The sequence below is a fragment of the Hirundo rustica genome, chromosome 4, assembly GCF_015227805.2.
Source record: "Hirundo rustica isolate bHirRus1 chromosome 4, bHirRus1.pri.v3, whole genome shotgun sequence".
Taxonomy (NCBI): domain Eukaryota; kingdom Metazoa; phylum Chordata; class Aves; order Passeriformes; family Hirundinidae; genus Hirundo; species Hirundo rustica.
Window position 1 is genome coordinate 41,513,731 of NC_053453.1, and position 19,027 is coordinate 41,532,757.

General features: G+C 43.0%; 1 protein-coding gene across 3 annotated transcripts in view; it reads left to right on the top strand.

Annotated features, from left to right (window-relative positions):
• Positions 1–5,123: 5,123 nt before the first annotated feature.
• TMTC2 (transmembrane O-mannosyltransferase targeting cadherins 2) overlaps positions 5,124–19,027 on the top strand; it is a 324,464-nt gene continuing 310,560 nt past the window's right edge. For 2 of the 3 annotated variants that reach the window (XM_040062636.2, XM_040062634.2), the window contains exon 1: positions 5,124–5,250. In XM_040062636.2, coding sequence (XP_039918570.1) covers positions 5,168–5,250 — 83 coding nt within the window. In that variant the 5' untranslated portion in view covers positions 5,124–5,167. The remainder of the gene's footprint in view (positions 5,251–19,027) is intronic. The other variant, XM_040062637.1, reaches the window with a different exon arrangement.

Here is a 19,027-nt window from a genome sequence, read left to right on the forward strand (position 1 = left end):
CATGAGAGGGGGGGAAGGAAATGTGGGAGATTAGGGACAGGCGGTCGGAAGATATCACGCTTGGAGGGGCAGACAGAACCCCTCCCTCAACTCTTAGTTGGTTAGTGTCCTTGATAAGATAAGCAATACCTAACCTGTAACGTAAGCAGACGGATGTGATGTAGCAAACAGAGGTTTTATAACTCCATGTAACCAGTTAATAAAAGCCGTCCACCACACTGGTGTCTGTGAGCTGATGGACCGAGCAGCCTGGGTGTGGCTGCCGTGTCGTTCCTGAACCAGGTCGCTACACCTCAGCGGAGGTAACAAGTTACCTCGATTTCCACCTATATACAATGATGTTAACTCTAATTTACTTCCAGACCCATCTTTTAAGAATCGGTATTTTCTTTAAGCTGTTTTGATAAAAAAAAAACCTACAAAAAAGCCCCAACTAACCAACAAAACAAAAAAAAATAACAAAAAAAACCCCCACAAAACCAAACCAAACCAAACCAAAAAAACCCAAAAAACCAGCCCCCCCCCCCCAAACAAAAACAAAAACAAACCCACAAAAAAAAAATCACCAAAAAGCCCACACCCAACCCCAAAACTGACATATTGCTATTTTTATAAAGCATGAGAAAACCAGTAAGAGGATCATGTTCTGGGAGATGACAATTTGACAAATAGACATATTTGCACTTAGTAAGTTTATACTGCCAACTTACTCTGAACAAGAAGGATTAAGAACTCTTTTTGATCTCTCTTTGAGTTATCTCAAAGGACATGGGAGATAAATATGCAAAGCAGATTAGGATTCGTCTAGAATAGAGTAATATTAATAAAACAATCACTGAAAATTCAGAAGCAACTAAAATTACCCTTTTTCTCTGACAGAGAGAGATGCTCACCTATGAGTTACACAATGCTCCTGCATGTATTGTGCATACAAGAAACTTCCCTTGAACTATCTTTTTTTTTTTCTCTGTAGAAAGAGTCTGCATAATTAGATTAGGTAAAGCTAAAAATGTACTGTTTTTTTCTCTTCCGTCTCTCCCTTTCTCTCCCCTCCCTCTCTCCAGCTCTGCAGCAATACTCTAGCTCCACTGACTGATCTAAAGTAGGAAACTGGTTGCCTCTCAGAAATGTACATCCTTAAGAAATGTTGTTCAGTTAAAATCCTCTTCCAAGTTACTCATGGGAGTCCTGTGTGTGCTTGTTTTTCCTGCATCTGTTTAGTTTTTATTGTAATATTTCATACAGATTTCTGTGAAATTCTACCGTTTCAGAATTGCAACTTATTATTACTTGGGCTGTCATTTCTGATATTATCATAACAATAGCAAAAAGAAAAAAAACCCCCAAAACCAGCAATTTCTTAGAGAAAGCAGAAATATTGGTGTCTTTGAAGATTAACATGATCTTGTTAACATGAAATGAAAACAACAGCTTGGATCCTAGTTCACAGAGTCCATCAATTTTACCTCTATAGATCAGTGACTAATTGTGAAAGTATCACTTGGCTAAAGCAATTGTCCTCTACTCCTCTTTCTCCACTTTTGATCAAGTAAAATCACTTTTTCCTTTCTTAAAAACACCCTTTTATTCATGACTGCATGGATGTTTTGAAATGCCCAAAGTTTACATTCTGAGGTTCATTAAGCTACATCTTTGGTGTCATTTCAATTGTTCAAAATTAGGCACAGTATGTTACAACATTCCTCTGATGGCATCTGAGCATAGGAACTGGCAAAAAAAAAAATTAAAAATCCCACTTAATTATTAGTATAGTAACATTTAAAATCCAGTTACCTCATTCTAATCAAAACCCCAGCAACTTTCAAGGGGTTAGCCTTTCTCTTAAGCTTTAAGAAAGTTGGCACAAATATTTTTTACAAGCTCCAGCAAATGAACCCAGTTCATAGAAATAGAAGTGTCTAATCTAATCTATTGAGGGATCTGTACCACATGCATTACCCTGACATTTAAGGTCTCATAGTCAGTGACTGGTTAACCAAATCTGTCACTGTGACAGACATGTATTTCTACATGCTGTGCCACAACTTAATCTTTCAGGCACTGTTTAGGTGAAATATCTTGTAACACAGTGACTCAGAGTCCATAATGTCTCTAATGAAGAAATTTCCCAGCTGGTATTAAAACAGATCATCGTGATTGTCATACTTGCAATAAAGCAAAGCAAACTGAATTTTGTCTACTAAGCTCTACACAGTAGATCAGCTGTTAGACTATGTAACTCTAGGTATCTTTACAATTACTGTTGTTATTATTATGTGTTATTACAACCCTACACCTCTTCCCTGGCACCACAGCCTGTGACTTACTGGAGCTAAAGACTGTTTTTTGAAATGTCTGCTTACTGACAGATCTGAACTTCTAAATCAGCTCTTCTGACACCTTGTGGTTTCTGTACATCACATTGTAAATCTGCTGCGATTCAGAATGTTGTCTGATATCTCTCAATGATATAATAAACTATAATGTTTTTCATAACTATATGCACTTAATACTTTTAACTAACTCTAAGAAGAGAAGGAATTATTTTATCATGATCTGATTTTTACCCTCTTATTTTCTTTTGTGGTGTTGTTTAAAGGGTCAATAATTTTTATGTTCAATTTGTCTCCAGGTTTCTGCACTGGCTCTTTCTGGCTGCTGCCTTTTGTGTGGCCTGGCTTGTGGAGTCCCAGGGCTGACAGGTGGGGTAGTGCATGCACATGTTGCGATCTATATCTTTCTACAAAGCAGGTTATTTCCACTGGAGACAGCTCTTGCCATTGGGAGGAAACTTGTCCTTTATTTATAGAGAAATGTCTCTGCAAGATACAGACTTTGTGGATTCTTGTAGTGTAGCTAAATCTACTTGGACAGGCTGGTTCCAGTCACCCTGGAGCACTTGGGATGTCCTGGGGAACAAGCACTCTCTACACAGTCTGCACATTTCATCCCCCCCTTTCTTGACATTTATTTTTATTAGACAGTGCCATGTTTTGTTAAACTTTTTTTTCCTGGTGAATTTATTTTGTTTCTAAAGCTTTTCTGCCAGACTTCATCTACTGCAGTCAATACCTCAATAACTCTTTGAAGAAAAAATACATATGCTTTTGATAGATATCAAGAGGCTTCTGCCACTATGACTCAGCAGCAGTTATACTGCTTTTTATGCACGGTTTATTGGGATGTTCCAAAGAAGGAGCTGTACAAACCCAGTGTGTGAACTCAGCAATTCCACTGCAGCAAGAAGAACTAAGTCCTGATGACTGGGATCTTGGCAGTAGGTCCAGAAGCATATTGAGAACTGGTATTTGAAAGGAAGGATCACAGGTCTTCTAACAGAGTACCAACTCTTTAAAATCTAGGTTACTATGTTCAGTGCTTCAGGCTGAAAAGTTTAATGCCAGATCAATGTGATCTGCTAAAGGGTTCAATAAGGCCCCTCAAAGCTGTAATATTCTGAAAAAAATGCACCCTCCCCCTTTGTCTGCAATTACTGCCATGATGATGATAACCACACTCCCTGAATCTAAGTAGAAGCAGCTGAGATGTTGTGACACTTGGGGCAGACTTCCCAGAAGCACTTTAAGCATTGCTTGAAAAGAGGGTCTTAATGCACTTTGCATATTTTGAGGTTGCAAAGAACAGCATTAAATAATCACATAGGGAAGAAAGAAAACTTGTTAAAAGCTCCCCAATTTATTAGACACAGTTTGATGAACAGACTCCCAATCTTTTGGGACAGCATGATGTGCCACTTGATGGAAATCATGAGGAAAGAGTTACCTAAAAGCGCTCGCTAGCAGCAAAAGGAGGCAATGTTTTAAAAACTCCCTATAAAACGAAATAATCAGCTTGATCAACCCAAATCCCTCCCATAACTTCATGCCTCTATATCCCATGAATTCTGGAAGACTGTTTCAGTGCATTATTTTCCACAGCTGGCTTTCCTTTCCAGTCTATTTATCTGTTCTACTCAAAGTACCCATCTCCAGCACCCCTCTTCTTACAGGCAGCAGTTGTGGAGCTGTGCTGAGGGAGAACTCCTTGCCTTGGGGTGTGTTTGTTTCTGACCCTCTCTGCCAAGTTTCAGTGATTTTGCTTAACTGTAAGCTAAGAGCTCCCTATGGATGCTCACACTGATAGAAAAAGAAATAGGTTGTGGGCAAGTGTGGAGTGGAATCCCCTGCTCTAGCATCCCATCTGCAATGTAGGTATCGCCCTTCTCTTTCCTACTAATCTGACCTAGTCAGCAGGGCTGAGTAAAAAGAAAAAAAAGGGGGGGGGGGGGGGGGGGGATGAGGGAAACAGGAAAACAAGGAAAAAAAGGACACGAAAAAGCGAGAAAAGGGGAACAGAGAAAAAAGGAAGAGAAAGGAAAAAGGCAAAGAAAAAAACAGAATGGCAAAGGAAAATGAGAAAAGGAGGAAAAGAGAAGGAAAATAAACCCTGACAGTGCAACAGCTGGCAGCTACACACAGCCAACCCACGGCTCACCCGCGCCTCCGATGCCGGAGCGGGCTCGGGCCACCTCAGCCGGCGGCGCGCGGGGCGGGACGGCGCGCGGGGCGGGACGGCGCGCGGGGCGGGGCGGCGCGCGGGGCGGGGCGGCGCGCGGGGCGGGGCGGTGCGCGGGGCGGGGCGGTGCGCGGGGCGGGGCGGCGCGCGGGGCGGGGCGGGCGCGCGGGGCGGGGCGGCGCGCGGGGCGGGGCGGGCCTGCAGCAGGCGCGGTGGGAGTCCGGGGCGCCCCACGCGGGCTCTCCCAAAGCCTCGGCGGTGGCGTCTGGCTCGGCAGCGAGGGGACGCCGGGTCGGGAACGGAGCTGCGGCAGCGCCAGGGCGCCGCGGGAGAAAGGCGGGAGCCGAAGGCGCAGCCGCGCCCCATCCCGCTCCGCCCCGCCCCGCCCCGCTCCGCTCCGCCCCGCACCGCACAGCCCCGCTCTGCCGAGCGCAGCTGCGCTCTCGCCGCCGATCGCCCCGCTGCCATGGGGGTAGGGGTGGCGAAGCGGGGGACGCCCGTCAGGCTGTGGCCGCCGGCGGAGCGCGGAGCGGTTGCCCCGTGGTGCCGGGGGGCGCGAGGGGGCCGGCGCGGCGGGGCTGGCGCGGGAGGCCGGGCACGGCAGGGGGCTGCCTCAGTGCGACAAGCAGCGGCGGCGGTGGCAGGCGGAGAGATGATCGCGGAGTTGTTGAGCAGCGCCCTGGGGCTCGCCCTATACCTCAACACCCTGAGCGCCGACTTCTGCTACGATGACAGGTAGGGCGGGGAGCGGCGGGGCTGGGCGGGCGGAGGGCTGCTCACCTGTCGGGAGCGAAAGCTTCGGCCGCCCCCCTTCTGGTGCCCGAGGCGGCGTCGGAGGGTCCCGGTGGCTCCGGACTTCTGGGTGGCCGCGGTGGCACCCTCCGCTCCTGGGGCTTTGACAGCTCGAATTAGGTCCTCTCCGGCCCCATGCAGCGGAAGGGGACCCGCCGTTCCAAGTTGGCATGTCTCGGGCTGATTCCTCATGCGGCGTGTCCGCGGGGTGCCCGGCCACCTCCCGTCCCGTCCCTCCGCTCCGCCGGGACCGAGCGCCCACAGGAAGTTGCCGTCCGCTGCGGGACTGCGCTGCGCGGCCGCGGGGAGCGGAGCCCCGCCGGCCGGGAGCGACGCTTGGCTGGCTTGGCCTGCCCAACAGCTCGTTTCCTGGCCGAACTCGCCCACCGGAGCTGCGGAAAGGCTCTGTTCTTAGTCGGGGGAAATTCCTTTTCCGGTGACTTAATCTGATCGCATTTAAAACAGATGCATAATTATCGGGTATTATTAGGGAGAACAGCACGCCTGGCTAAACTTATTAACCGTCCTGGGGTGATTCATGCTCCATTGGAACGAAACCATCCAAAAAGTGAGCTAGGATTGACTTTGACAGCGTTATCAGCCTCTCTCCTCTGTGGCCAGAGACCGTCTGCCCCGGGGGCGGGTGGCTGGGGGGGGCTCCGCCGTCCCGTCCTGGCAGCGCGGCTGGAATCCTGCGGGAGCCGGCAGCTGGCCACGCGTGCACCACTGCCTGTGCGGGAGTGAGGGAGGGGCGAGGAGTGCCCCTGCGTGAGTGTGAGGGTCTCACGGCGCAGCTCAGGTTCACGGTGCCAGCGAACTCCCTGAGCAGCTATCCGGTAGGGTTAGTGCCTTGAAGCCTTTGATGTGAGAAGAGGAAACGCGAGGAAGCACGGCGAGGTGGGATAAAGGATGTGCCTGATCAGGAAGATGTTTGCTGGATGAGTTGAACTTCCCGGCGCGCTGATGGGATGCGAAAGGGTCGGATGTGTCTTTGACTAGGCATTTGCCTTGGAAAATAAGCTGCCAGTCCTGCAGTAATTAGTTACTAAACTTGGAATTTTCTTAATCGGTGTTACAGTGCACCTGCCGTGTTTAAGATCTCTCACCGCTTCCAGAGTACTCCCCCCTGTTTTCAAGGCTTGCTGCTATTAAGCCTATACTGGAAGCAAATGCCAAGTGTTAGTCGTGGTATAGGTGTCTGGCTGGGAACAAAGTTGGCTGCATAACGTGGCAATTCAGGCTTCAGCCCACTAGGTCATTTACATGTACTTGAAGCCTTGCGAGCAATTAAGTGGTTTTAGGTTTCTGTGAGTCTTCCAATTTTCTACAGTGCTTTTTCTTAAAACTACTTTAAAGTTTTGAAGCTTCATTCATAAACAATGAAAGAGAAAAGTCTGCTGTTGCCATGAAATGTCAGGTCTGAGTTGGACCAATAGGAAGTAGTGAATATTTTGATTCAGTGATGCTATTTTAAACCGACTTGTTATAGTTAAGAACTGCAGGAGTTGTGGAATATTTATATAACCCTGCATCACATATATTGCAGTGTTTGGGCAGAACTGGGTTGTTTAGGCACAAGCTTAAAAGCCTGTCCTGCGGGCCAGTCTAAATGGACTAGGCAAGGAAAGCAGTATGAAATACTTTCTGGTATTCTTGATGTGGAGGTCAGGGTTACTCTTCATCTTGCCGGGGTGTGCTTTAATGCAGTTAGAAAAAAGTGGTATTTGAGTGTCATCTCTGAAAAGTGTGAAAAAGATAATCACTTATGTTTAAAATAATCACATTATCTTATGTTTAAGATAATCACACTGTGTAAAAGGTGTTCTAAAAGATTACTTTGTTCATGTGTTTATCTCCTAGCTAAATAAAGTAGTTCTCATCATTGTAGCTAAGATTTAGGCATTGACTAGAGTGCTCTGAAAGCCAATTAATGGCATATCTGTATGTGGGGTCATCTGTTTAGGATGTTTTTCAATTGCAGCACTGGAAGGGACAAGGCAGAAAAGGCTGTTTCCTGCTAGTGATTGTTGAACTAGAAAGGGTTATCTATCCAAAGAGGCAGGCTCTCAGACCCAAAGTATTCTTTTAGCTGTAATCACAGAATCTTGCTGCCCCGAAGGAGCCAGCTTGAAATGTAACAATAGAAAAGAAGATTGATGCTGGAGCTGCAGGACACAGCCCTCCATGTGGGAGATGGATCATGCTACTAACTTGAACTGAACCAAGATTGTGCATTTAAGCTGGGAACCAGCAGTGTCTGTTTCAGGAGGGTAACATATTGTCATGGGTTTTTTTTTTTCCCCGGACTTCCTTTGCTATTATATTGAAATTACATCACACTGTTCTCTAATATAGTGATCAAACTTAACACATAAACAGTGTCTGTAATTGCTTTCTGTATTTTTTATGTAGGTTGGGCAAGATTAAGTGCCATAAAACTTCCTATAGCAAAATCAATTTTCCAATGGTAAGACGTAATATTTTAGCAGCATCACAGCCACCAAACTAAAGACTGTATGGACAGTGATATAAGAAACTTGCTTGTAGTCTGGGCTTTGACTCTGTATCAAAGGATTCAGCATTTTGTTTCTCACCCTTCACCCACTTAAGTGTGAATATAGCATGAATTTTAAGCCTGAGGAAGTTGAGCAAGCAAATATACATGTTCTTACTTTTTGTCATTAGTCTGCTTAACTCATTTCTTTCAGGCTAAGCAGATATATTGTACATAATCAGTGCAATCCTGATATTTTTGAGTGTTTGACTTATTGATTACTTTGAATGAAGGTGTCACTTGTCAGTTTCTAGTCTGTTTCTATACACAAGAGCCAGTGTTGTTGAATTTTATTTTTTTTTCTGTAGATATAGGCCTAAAAAACACAAGCTTTTGCTACCCTTGTCTCTGCCACTGTAATTCTTACAGACAGCTGTGATATTTCCTAGTTATGTGTGTAGATTATTACTAAGAGTTTCACCTCCCCAGCTCAAAACCTCCTTGTTCAGCTAGGAGTAAATAGATATATTTTCTCCCTCTTTTTTACTTACTTATTTGAAGCCAAATGTGGCATGTAGCAACCCAGAATAAGAGATGAATGAAGAAAGGGAGGAAAATATTTAATGCCACAGTATCTCACATTGCTTCTTAATAAAGGTTTATTTATTGCTAAGCAAAATAATCTTGAAACTGATAACAGTAGAAATGAGTTCTCTCTGGGTACAGAGAAGTGCAGTTTCTATTCTTGCAGATGTGTTGAAGATCTTGCTTGTTGCACCGTGTTAAATCCAGCTTTTAGCTAGATGAAGGGGGGCTAATCTCTGCACAGTTTGTGTTTCATGCTAGTATCTACCAGTATTACACAAAGGAGACCCATTGCTGCAGTTAGGCTTATACATAGGCATGACTACTTTTGCCTGCAATTTAAACCCCACCAGCCCACCTGGAAATTTGACCTGCAGGTGCCTTACACTGAAGCTGTCATCCTCCATGTGGCCTGTGCTGACTAAGATATGTTGCTGTCAGTTTATAGCTGGGGTGGGGAAGATTCAGTGCTCTGTGTATCCGAGATCATGCATTGTTACAGTGAATGTGGCAGAAGCAACTAATCTATTGAGGTGGTCCTTCCTTCTAAATCTCAGAAGAAAGGCATATTTTAGGGAGAATATGGTAGGAAGCTTTAACCTTGAGTGATGTATTGTCTCAGTGACGCATTGTCAAAATTGGTGTTCTGGAAAATGCGTACGGATTTGTCTGTGTCTGTGTAAGGCTTTTCCCTGAAATTTGGTAGCACAGACCAACTTTCTCTAGCTTATACTGCATTTTATTTAGCATGCCTGAATGGACAGCTTTGCTGATGGTAGAAAATATCCATCAGCCCTGTTTCAAAGTCACTGGGCAATATTCCAGACAGTGTTGAAAAAATCCTGTTAAATGCTTTCACCCTGTAGTGTCAGACTTGGATCATTTTAAAACAGGCCGAGCCCGTACACATTTGACAGTACCTCTGTTCGGTCTGCCACATGAGATTTAATCTAGCAAGTGACCCAAATATGTGCGCTAGAAGAACAAGTGTAAGTGCACTGGGGAAAATTACTTGCCATCTGTCTACTTGTTGTGTGTGTATATTTGATTATTAATTTACACTTGTGATTTTATGGCCCCTTTTTGTTGTCTTCTCAGTTTTTCCATTTCTGAATATACCTCTCCAGTAGCTTTAAGTAGCTCCAGTTTACAGGTAGCTGCAATCTTCTGAATTCCAGAAGTGAGGTTGGTGATGGGGAGATAGGGACTTGAGTGCTTTCTCTATAGTGTTTTCCCTTTGTCGCCGCCTCTGTTCCATATTCTGTGTGCTAATTTCAAGCCACCATAAAGATAATTTTTATATGAAACAGGAGCTTTAACATATTCCTAAAGGAGTAAAGGTAACTCAGAGAAGATGGTTGAGTAACTTAGGCTGTGTAGTAAAGGTTTGTAGTTGAGTTTGTGTTGTAGATGAGTATTAGCCAAGTGAACTGGTAACTGATTGTCTAATAGGATGAACCCAGCACAATAATACTCTATAAATACCAGTTCTTTTTTAAATGCTGAACATAACCTAGATATGTATTTGGCTTTTGGTTTAAAAAATGGTTTCTGCATAAAAGATTATGTGGAATGAAACACTTTGATCGAAATGTGAAATCTTAGTTTCATCAAAATATCAGTGGGTGGTTTGTTATGGTTTTTTTCTTTTTCCACTTGAGATGCTGTAGTACAGAGATTTTAGGAAGCAAAAAAGAAATTATGTCCCCACTGGCTTTATTTTAAGATTCTTTTTGCGTATGTAACACTAACATAAAGCATGTCACTTCTGGTAGCTGGTTTGGAGTATAAATTCATGCCTGTTAGCAGGTGGAGATTCTCCCTGGGTCACTGATGGGTTGCGCCTCATCTGCAGGAATTTCTTCCAGCACACAATGGAGTTACAAATTCAAATGATCAACTTTCTCCAACATCTCCCATATGTATTCCAGCTGCACTTCTGAATCCTTAAGTTTGCCAGAGTGAAAGTCGCTGAAAGGCTCAGAAGTATCTCATCTCAATTTGTTAAACATCTGATAGCTGCAAGAGTGATGAATTAGAGTTGCTTTCTTCTCTCATCTGGAAATTTTCCCTTTCCTTGTTTGCTGCTAGGTTTGGGGTTTTTTTTTATTAGTCTTTTTTTTTTTTTCTGTGAAGTTGACGGAATCAAACTTTGCTGTTTGTTTATGGAGTTTCTTTAGCTGAAATATTTGATGCTGAAACTGATACAAGACTACTGGCAACCTGTGGTGAGAGTTGCTCCTAAAGCAAAGCTGGAGAAACAGACTAAATCTGAAGGCAGAGGTGCTTAGTGTTACTGTTACTTATGTAAAGGTGAATCTGTTCTTTGGGGCTTTATGTCAGATTTATGTTGGATTTATGTTCTTCGGGTTTTATGTTAGATTTTTAAAAATTTTTATTTCTAAGTATTTTATAGACTTTACTCAGATTTTGAGATAACTCTGTTTTTTTGGAAATGCTTTTTAAAATGCCCATTTCCTTCTCTGTTCTTTTAACCCTAATTTTTGTCTGAAGGGGTTGTTTGAAAAGTGGAAGTATTTTATCTGGAGACCTGAACCTTATGCTAAAAGTTTTAAAATAAATTTTGGAATATCTCTTGTTTGTGGAAGCCTATTTGCCTTGGGGCTTGGCAACCTTTGACTCCTGCTGCTTTCCCACTTGGCGCGACTGATCATATGAACTCTCCTTATGATCCTTTAGAGTTAGAGCTTGTTCTGTGGGCAGGTTGTTTAAGTCAGGATGACTGTAGGATTTCATTTCACATCTGCTAGATCAGGTTCTTATCCTGTCTCAGGATGATCATCCAGACTTAAGAAGTGTTATTTTTTGTGCAGGCAGTCCCTCCCTAGTAAGAGGGTGTAAATTTTGCAAATTTTCCCAGTTTCATCCTCTGCAGAGCTCCATACTAAACCATTTTTCCCCAAAGGCTAGCCTCTTGGTGAATGAGACTTGAAGAGTCAGAGGAAAGTATTTCTTTGGAATGGCATCCTAAATATTACTTAACATGTCAATACTACTGCTCATCTTGTTACTTCAGCACAGTTGAAATATTTTGGGGACCTGTGAATGGCTTATGCAAAGGCAGCGACATGCACTTGACTCTGTCTTCAGAGGATGCTTCAGGCTAGCACAGGGTTGCTGCTGTTTGTGTATGATTGTGAAACAAAGGAACAAACTGGATCACTGAGGCAGCAGCTGAGGATCAAGTAATCTGTCAATCTCTGTTTTACTTCAAGGAAAAAGAAAATTGGTAAATCAAACTGTTTGAAGCTGATAAGATTTTGTGACCCAACCTCTTTTCCTCTCTAACTGGAAAAGGTTCATCAATGATGCTTCACCAACCATTTCTGGCCTCTTTAAACTTTGAGAGGGAGAAAAAGTAAAAGTGGCTTCCTTGAATACTAAATCCTTGTGTTCCCTAGGACACCATGAATTACTCTGTTAGCCTTCATTGTCCTAGTGGCTTCATGAGGAAATTTTTCAAGAATAGTGGCAAGTTTCAGTTGGAGGTAAATAGTACTCATTTACTGTCTTCATGTCCCTTATTTCCTTTACCTCTCCATCTTTTTAATTGCTTTTTGTTTTATTGGAAATACTATGCTTTCAGCATAAGATTTTGTCTTTTACATCTTAATTATTTTGATTTTTTTTGTCCAGTGGTTTATTCAAGTTGCCCATATTAATGCTTCAAAAACTGTTAAGAATCAGTGTAATCTGTAAAAACATAGTGGGTGTATGTACTATCATTATATTAAATGGCAGAATTCTGTAGTATGCTAAAATGTGAGACCCTGCCTTTTATGGCATCTTTCTCAAACAGAGAGCTGGACAGGTTTGCTAATAGTCTGCCACAAAAGCTACTTAATATATTCACGGGGGTCACTGTTGACTGCCTCAGATAATTTCCTTCACTCCAGGGTTTAAGCACATTGGCCTCAGCAGCATTCTCAGTTTCAGCTGGCCCAGGAAGACAGAGACAAACAGATAATTGAACGTGGATTTTCTATATGATGGTACAAAGCATTGTTTCTAGATGACTGGTCTGGTCTGTGGAATCCCCTATTGTTCACCAGCTAGTCAGTAGACCCCAAAAGCCTGACCTGGGTTTCAAGAGAGAACAGTTTTTTCTGAATTTAGCATCCTGTGTTCAGGATCGGTGTTTCTGAATTTAGTGTTACTCTTGGCTATTTTGCTAATGAGAGGATTGTATGATTTTTAGCTCCTACATATTTTAGTTGGCTGGTCCAGTTTGCTTTCAGGGGAACAGTGCAGTAATTGGTAGCAGAACTATTGCTGTGAAGTCCCTGCCAGTGCCTGGATGCTGTTTTCACGCTGCTTGGTGATTTGCATATTTAAATCCTAAAAAAGGACTTGAACTCTTGAAACAGGATCACTATTCAGTGACCAAAATTGTCATGGAAACAAACCCATTCAACGGCAGCCAATGCCCTCCTAGACCTCTGTCCAGTCTTCTCTTCTCACCTCTGTGCCTTTTTACATATAGCAGTTCATATTTGGAAGTTGGGCCCAGGAACCAGACTCCAGTGTGCTGCTTCCAATTCCTTGCTGTAGAATCACCTGCACCCAGTGCTTAGGTGGGAAACCCGTCTCTGAACGCTCTCAAATACCTAACTAAAAGATAGACCACATGTGTTTATCTGCAGCCCCAACTTAGAGATAGCATTTCATTTCTGTACATTGTTACAGTGTGTTAATTTGGTTTATATTGTGCTTCATTTTTATACTGGATTTGTAATGTTTTCTTCCCTGTTCCCCGTGGAAACTGTATCCCGTGGTTTGTCCCTGCTCGGCCGTACCCATCCCCCACACTGGAATGTAACCCAACTCTGTTCCACTCCCACCTTATCCCTGACTGGATAGTGGCTTGTCCCTGCCTCTGGGCCCGTCCCCCCTGGGAAAGAGCCCCAGGACGGGCAACGCCGGGCTCTCTCTGGCACCAGCGGGGATGGGAAAGGAGCTAAAATAGCCCTGGACCAAATAAAGCTATGATTTCCCCCCCAAACAAAGAGCAGGCTCTGTGCCTCTTGTCACCGGCAGTCGTCTGGGTCTCTCTAAAGAACTACCACAGTACATAGTGTTTCTAATTGATTGGCTGCATGCTCTAAGTGTAACATGAGTTAACTGCTTGTTTAAGGTTTTTCTCTCCCTCTGATACAGGGAATGTAGCTCAAAGTTGTATGGCTTCACAGAGAGCTGTCTGTGAATCAGGTACTTTTATGCAGGAGGCGGTGCCAGGCTAAGTGTGTGGGCTTCCTGTGTCATGTTGCATCAGGAGTGCCTTTGCAATATCCAGCCTCCAATTTCTATGCAGGAATATTTCTCAGCTCATGCTTTTTAAAATATGCTTTTATGTTTTCTCAGCAACTATTGAAGCTGGTAATGGTTATTTACTTTGGTACTAGGAAAAGCCAGCATGGAGTTCCAGTGTATGAATAAAGCACTAAGAAATACTCTTCCACTGAAAATGGTTTCCTAAAGTTGATGTTTGGAGCAGTTTTAAAGTGAGGTAATTACTTAGTGGGGGGAGGAGGAAAAACCCCCGAGTTACTGGGTGTTGTCCATTACAGAGATCTTTAAGAATTAAGGAAAATAAAAACTTGTCTGTAGATAGGGGTCAGCCAAGCCCTTTATTTTGAAATATCGTGGTTAAAACCAAGCCCTGAAATCCAGCCAACCAGCATGAAACTGCTTTTATCGAAGAGCCCCTTGATATGTCTTCATCCACGTTCCAACAGAGGATGAAAAACTTAGGAGGAAACCAGCTTGTGTGTAGAAAAAATTGGGTATGCTGAAGTTGCCTGTAGAAGGTAGGCAGAGGAGGTATGTCCCATTGTCATTTAAATTGTAAATATTCAGTGAGTGGCTGGTTTTGGAACCATGTATTACCTGTGGTAATTCCTGTGTCTGCATTTTACCCCAGGGTGTTTCCCAGAGATATTTTGTAGCATGCTTATGATTCAACCTGCTGTAAGGGAGGTTATGAGTTGTTGAGTTGAAGGTCTTTACTATATTAATGCCTATACACTTGACAGGCTTAGTAGACACTTTGCATTTAAACATGTAATTCACTGGATTATAAAGTAATAATGAACTTCTTGGATGCAAACTGGGGAGAACTGGAATTCTTAATCCAGATTTTTTTTTTTTTTTTTTTTTGTAAATGACTGATTCGTTTGCGGTCTCTCACATGAAATCTTGAAGTGGGAATTAATTTCAAAAGTCTGCCACTTCTGTGACTTTAACCTTGGTTTCTCCAAGTCTTTTGTGTGTGTGTATAGTTTGATATTGTTTTCCGTGGTAGGAAAAGGCATGGAGGCTCTTGCTGCCCAATGACAAAGCAGTGCATTAAATAATACACTTAGAAAACTTCCTTTTGATGCACACAATGCTTGTGCCTTTATAGGCTGTTTAGTAGTTTCTCCTCCACAGACTGATCCTGTTGGTATTTTTAGTCTGTGATATTGTAGCACTTTGGAAACCTTGGAATATTCTTGGTTTAATTTCACAGCCTGTCAGCTTTCCTGAGTCAGAATCAGTTATGTTTGGCTAGCTTCTTTGTTTAAGGGGACTTGTACTGGGCTACTTTGAGAACAGGATTAGGTCCAGTTGGAAATTGAGTTGAGATGCCCGCAGTCACTTCTGGCCTTTAGAGTAACTTTCCAAAGTTTACTGTTTCCAAATAACACTGTGGATTTCCCTTACTGAAGTAGAAGGAGCATATATTGTGTTGAGTGTGACTGGGTGGAACTTGCAGCTGTTCTGTGGGTTATGAACCTTCTGGTCTATACTCTTTTTTTCATGCTTCATATGCTTGTTAGAAATAGATTTTTTTTCTTTTCAAATAAAAAAAAATAAAAAAATGAACCTACACTGTGCCTTGTTTTATCGTCCCATTTCCAACAGTTGTGACAGTGAAGGTGCTGTCATACCTTCTCTTGTGTTTGATACTATACTTACTTGATATTATTACTTAGTGTGGCAGGCGACATTGTTGATTATTCTAATATTTTGTATAAGAAGATGAAGAAGTTAGACTCACATTTGAGGCAGGATCTTAACAAGCCTTTTTTTCTGTGTTTTACATCAGCACTCTAGATACCACTAAAATTATAAGAATATTTATATTCTGGATTAAGCCTCTCTGTATTGGCACATCTGACCTTTTTGGTGTCAGTATTTGTTGGAGAATTATCTCTCTGAAATAAATGAGCTGGTGAATCATTTTAGTTGGAGAATCATCTCTCTGAAATAATTTCTGGTTTGGAAGTTTGGTTCATGAGTCTCTAGAAAGGTTGCTCCTATTCTCCTATCCTTTGGCTTTCTAGGCCTCCTTCCTGTTCCCATGCCAATGTTAGGAAAATTAATCCACGAGCACCAGAGGTTTGTGTCCAAAAAGAAGACAGAGGAGTCCTTTTACTTTATTCGAATAAAGGGAGAGGCCATGGGGCATTTCCCCTGGGGTCTCTCAGTTTTTCAGAGGACGCAGCCTCCTTTTTATCCTAATTTCCTGGCCGCATTTTTCTCTCTCTGTCCCCATTGGCTGAGGTACTTGAGAGGTACAGATTTCCCAAAATGCCTAAGATTCCCCTTTTAATGTATAACCCCCCTAATTTTTAAATTTTATGGGATTTATGGGTTTTTCCCTATTGCTGCTTTCATCTTTCAATATTCAGGTTTGTTTGTAAAGGCAAGTATCTTCTTTTCCATTCATCAATCAATAGAATCCTTCTCATTGTTTCTCTTATCTCTCAGTGCTAGTTTTATCTACCAGCAGACCCAGGGCTTGTTTGTAAAGACAAATCTTGTCATTCCTCTCACCAAAAAGAAACACTGGGTATACTTCCAGGTATGGTATGCTTCTATCTATGTATTTCCTTACTGCAAAACCTTGAGTTATAGCAAGAATTTCCTTGTAATAAATTCCATGAATTTTCAGTGTATTTGTTTCATTTTGTTCAAACAGTTTCAGTTATACTTGAAGAAACTTTTAGAGGTAGGGTTTGTTGTTGTTGTGTTTTTGTTTTTTTTTTTTATAAAGAAAAAGAGGGTTGCTCTGGCAAAATTAACATTAGTTGCAGAAGAAAGGTTTCCCTTTTTTAACCAATTATTTGTAATTAAACTTGTGATGTCTTATGTAATAAATACGATAGACCAAATTCTATAAATTAAAATTTTAGAATTTTAGTGAGAGACAAAATAACAGTCTCTGATAGCCACAATTAAAAGGACAGCGTCGAGCCCGGGATCGACACTGGGTGAACGCGGTAACACACTCAGTCAGTATGTCACCCCCCAAGTTCACATTTCTGGCTTGGAGCTGTCTCTTTTTATACACTGAATCGCTGAGAGAAAATCGGGACTCCAAGGGTCCGTCTTCCGAGGCAGCCTCATTAGATATTCATGTTCAGGTTCTGATGTTTTGAATGGATTCGCTGGGGAAGACAATGTCCTTGATTGTTGTGTCCAGGTGCTGTGTAGAGATGTTAATGTCGGGAGGAGACGGATGAGATATCGATCTGATGTAATCATTTGGTTCTCCGGGTTCTCCATCTCCCTTATGCGTTGTCTTTGTTCTCCTTTTAACGATTCCTGGCAGAGTTATCCTCGTGTCCCTTTTCGTGTAATTCTTAGCATAGTTTCTCGTGTCCCTCCTGTGTAATCTCTGGCAAAAGAAATTCCTTGTACCCCTCTCCATGCAGCTTTCGTCTCAGTTAACCCATAGTATATTTGATTAGAAGTAAAACTTATATTTACAGGGGGTGAATTACATCTTATATCTTTTAACACAAATTAACTTTAGGACATATATCACATCTTATATTTTTATAATTAAAGGAGAAGAAAACTTAGGCTTTTTAAATCACTTTGATCTGAATTAAAGTTCCAGTGCCAAAAAATAATTTAAATGCTGCATGGTTGTGTAAATAAAGCACACTGAAAGAAAAAGTACTAAGAGCATAATGAAAAAATTCCATCAAATGGCAGTTTTGTATCGAGCAGCTCTTACTTTGTAGCACAGTTCTTTATAGCTTCTTTGTAACACAGTGTACTTGAATAAATTTTCTATTTCTGTGAAAAGATGTGGTTATATGTTCTATTCCGTTTCACAGTACATTACTCATCTCTTACATGTAAATTACTTGGCTTGTTAACGATGTTAGTATTTCTCTTTAATAAACATCACACTTCTGGAGAGTTCTCAAAATATACCTTTATCCAGAAGATGAAAGACTTAAGGACAAGGAAAAGCCACAGAGAAAATGATTCCTCATGTTATTGCACTCATGGTAAAGAAGCCAAGCCCAAGCTGGATCACCTGGAGTTCTTTCTGCCCTGCTGTTTGCTGCCGGGCACATTCCTGCTCTGCCTGGCTGTTGAAAGCAGCTCCCTCTATGGAGGTGGTTGTGGTGATGTGGCTTGTGGAGTATGGCTGGCAGGTGAAGCCTCAGATGGGTGCCTGCTCCACCTGAATGAGCCTGGGGTTCTGTGTAGGATGAGTCCTGAGTGATGCTGCAAGTCACTATATCTCTTACTGCTTTGCTTCTCCCCTGTTCATGCCCATTATGATGGCAAACTTGTGGCAGCTGAAGCCACATCTTTGATTGTCTGTTTTGCTGGATGGTTCTATGTGGATCACGCTTTCATAAGGGTATCCTGCTATTTTGAAGTGATGGCTTGGGCTTAAAAAAGGAACTTGTTTTATATACTTTCCCTTTCCCCAAGAACTGTGGTGTCAGATGCTGCTTAGCCAGAGCAGTTTTTGTTTCTCTGGAGTGTGTTTTGCTGTAGTGCTGTACTTGCTTTAATTAAAAGACAGGAGGAGTTGTGGAGAGTCTTCTCTGGAGATAGTTAAAACCCACTGGGACACAATCCTGTGCAACCTGCCCCAAGTGAACGTGCTTTATTTGGATGGAGTGGAGTGCATCTTGGACTAGATAACCTTCAGAGGTCCCTCCTAAAAGTTGCAGTTCCGTGAAATTCTCACTGTTGGGGGTTAGGTTTAGTTTTGGGTTTTTTTCCTTTCCCTATAGAAATTCCGCCCCCCCCCCCCCCACCCCCCCCCCCCCCCCCCCCCCCCCCCCCCCTCCCCCCCCGGCCAAATTGCGAAGAGACTAAATACTGATGCTTAAAGGGTACTTGACTCACACAAAAGAAGTGGCAAGGGTGGGGAAAGATCACTTAAGTCTGGGGGAGGGAAAGGCTCAGGGGCTCCAGGAGCTGAGGGTACCCTCCTCCTGCACTCGGCATTGGCGAGGATGGTCAGGCGACTGCTGGCTGCGTGGAGTCCACTGTTGATGGAGGGTCTGGTCCTGAGAATTCTATCATCTGCTGGAGCGGCCAGGAATTCGGGGCTCCTTGCCTGCCCTGCTGGAGCTGGGCCAGTCCTGTCCAGCCATTGCGGCTTCTTCAGCACTGCTCACTTTGCCTGCTGGGACACCCCCCTGCCTGCTGGGACAACCCACCATTTCCAGTCATCAGCCCTGGAGTTTCCACCATTTCAGCTTGGTGCTCTTGGGAAGGGGCCCAAGAGATCAGACTGCCCGGGGCTTGTGAGACAAAGCCCCCTCGAGGTTCTTGGTTCTGTTTATTATTATTATTATTATTATTATTATTATTATT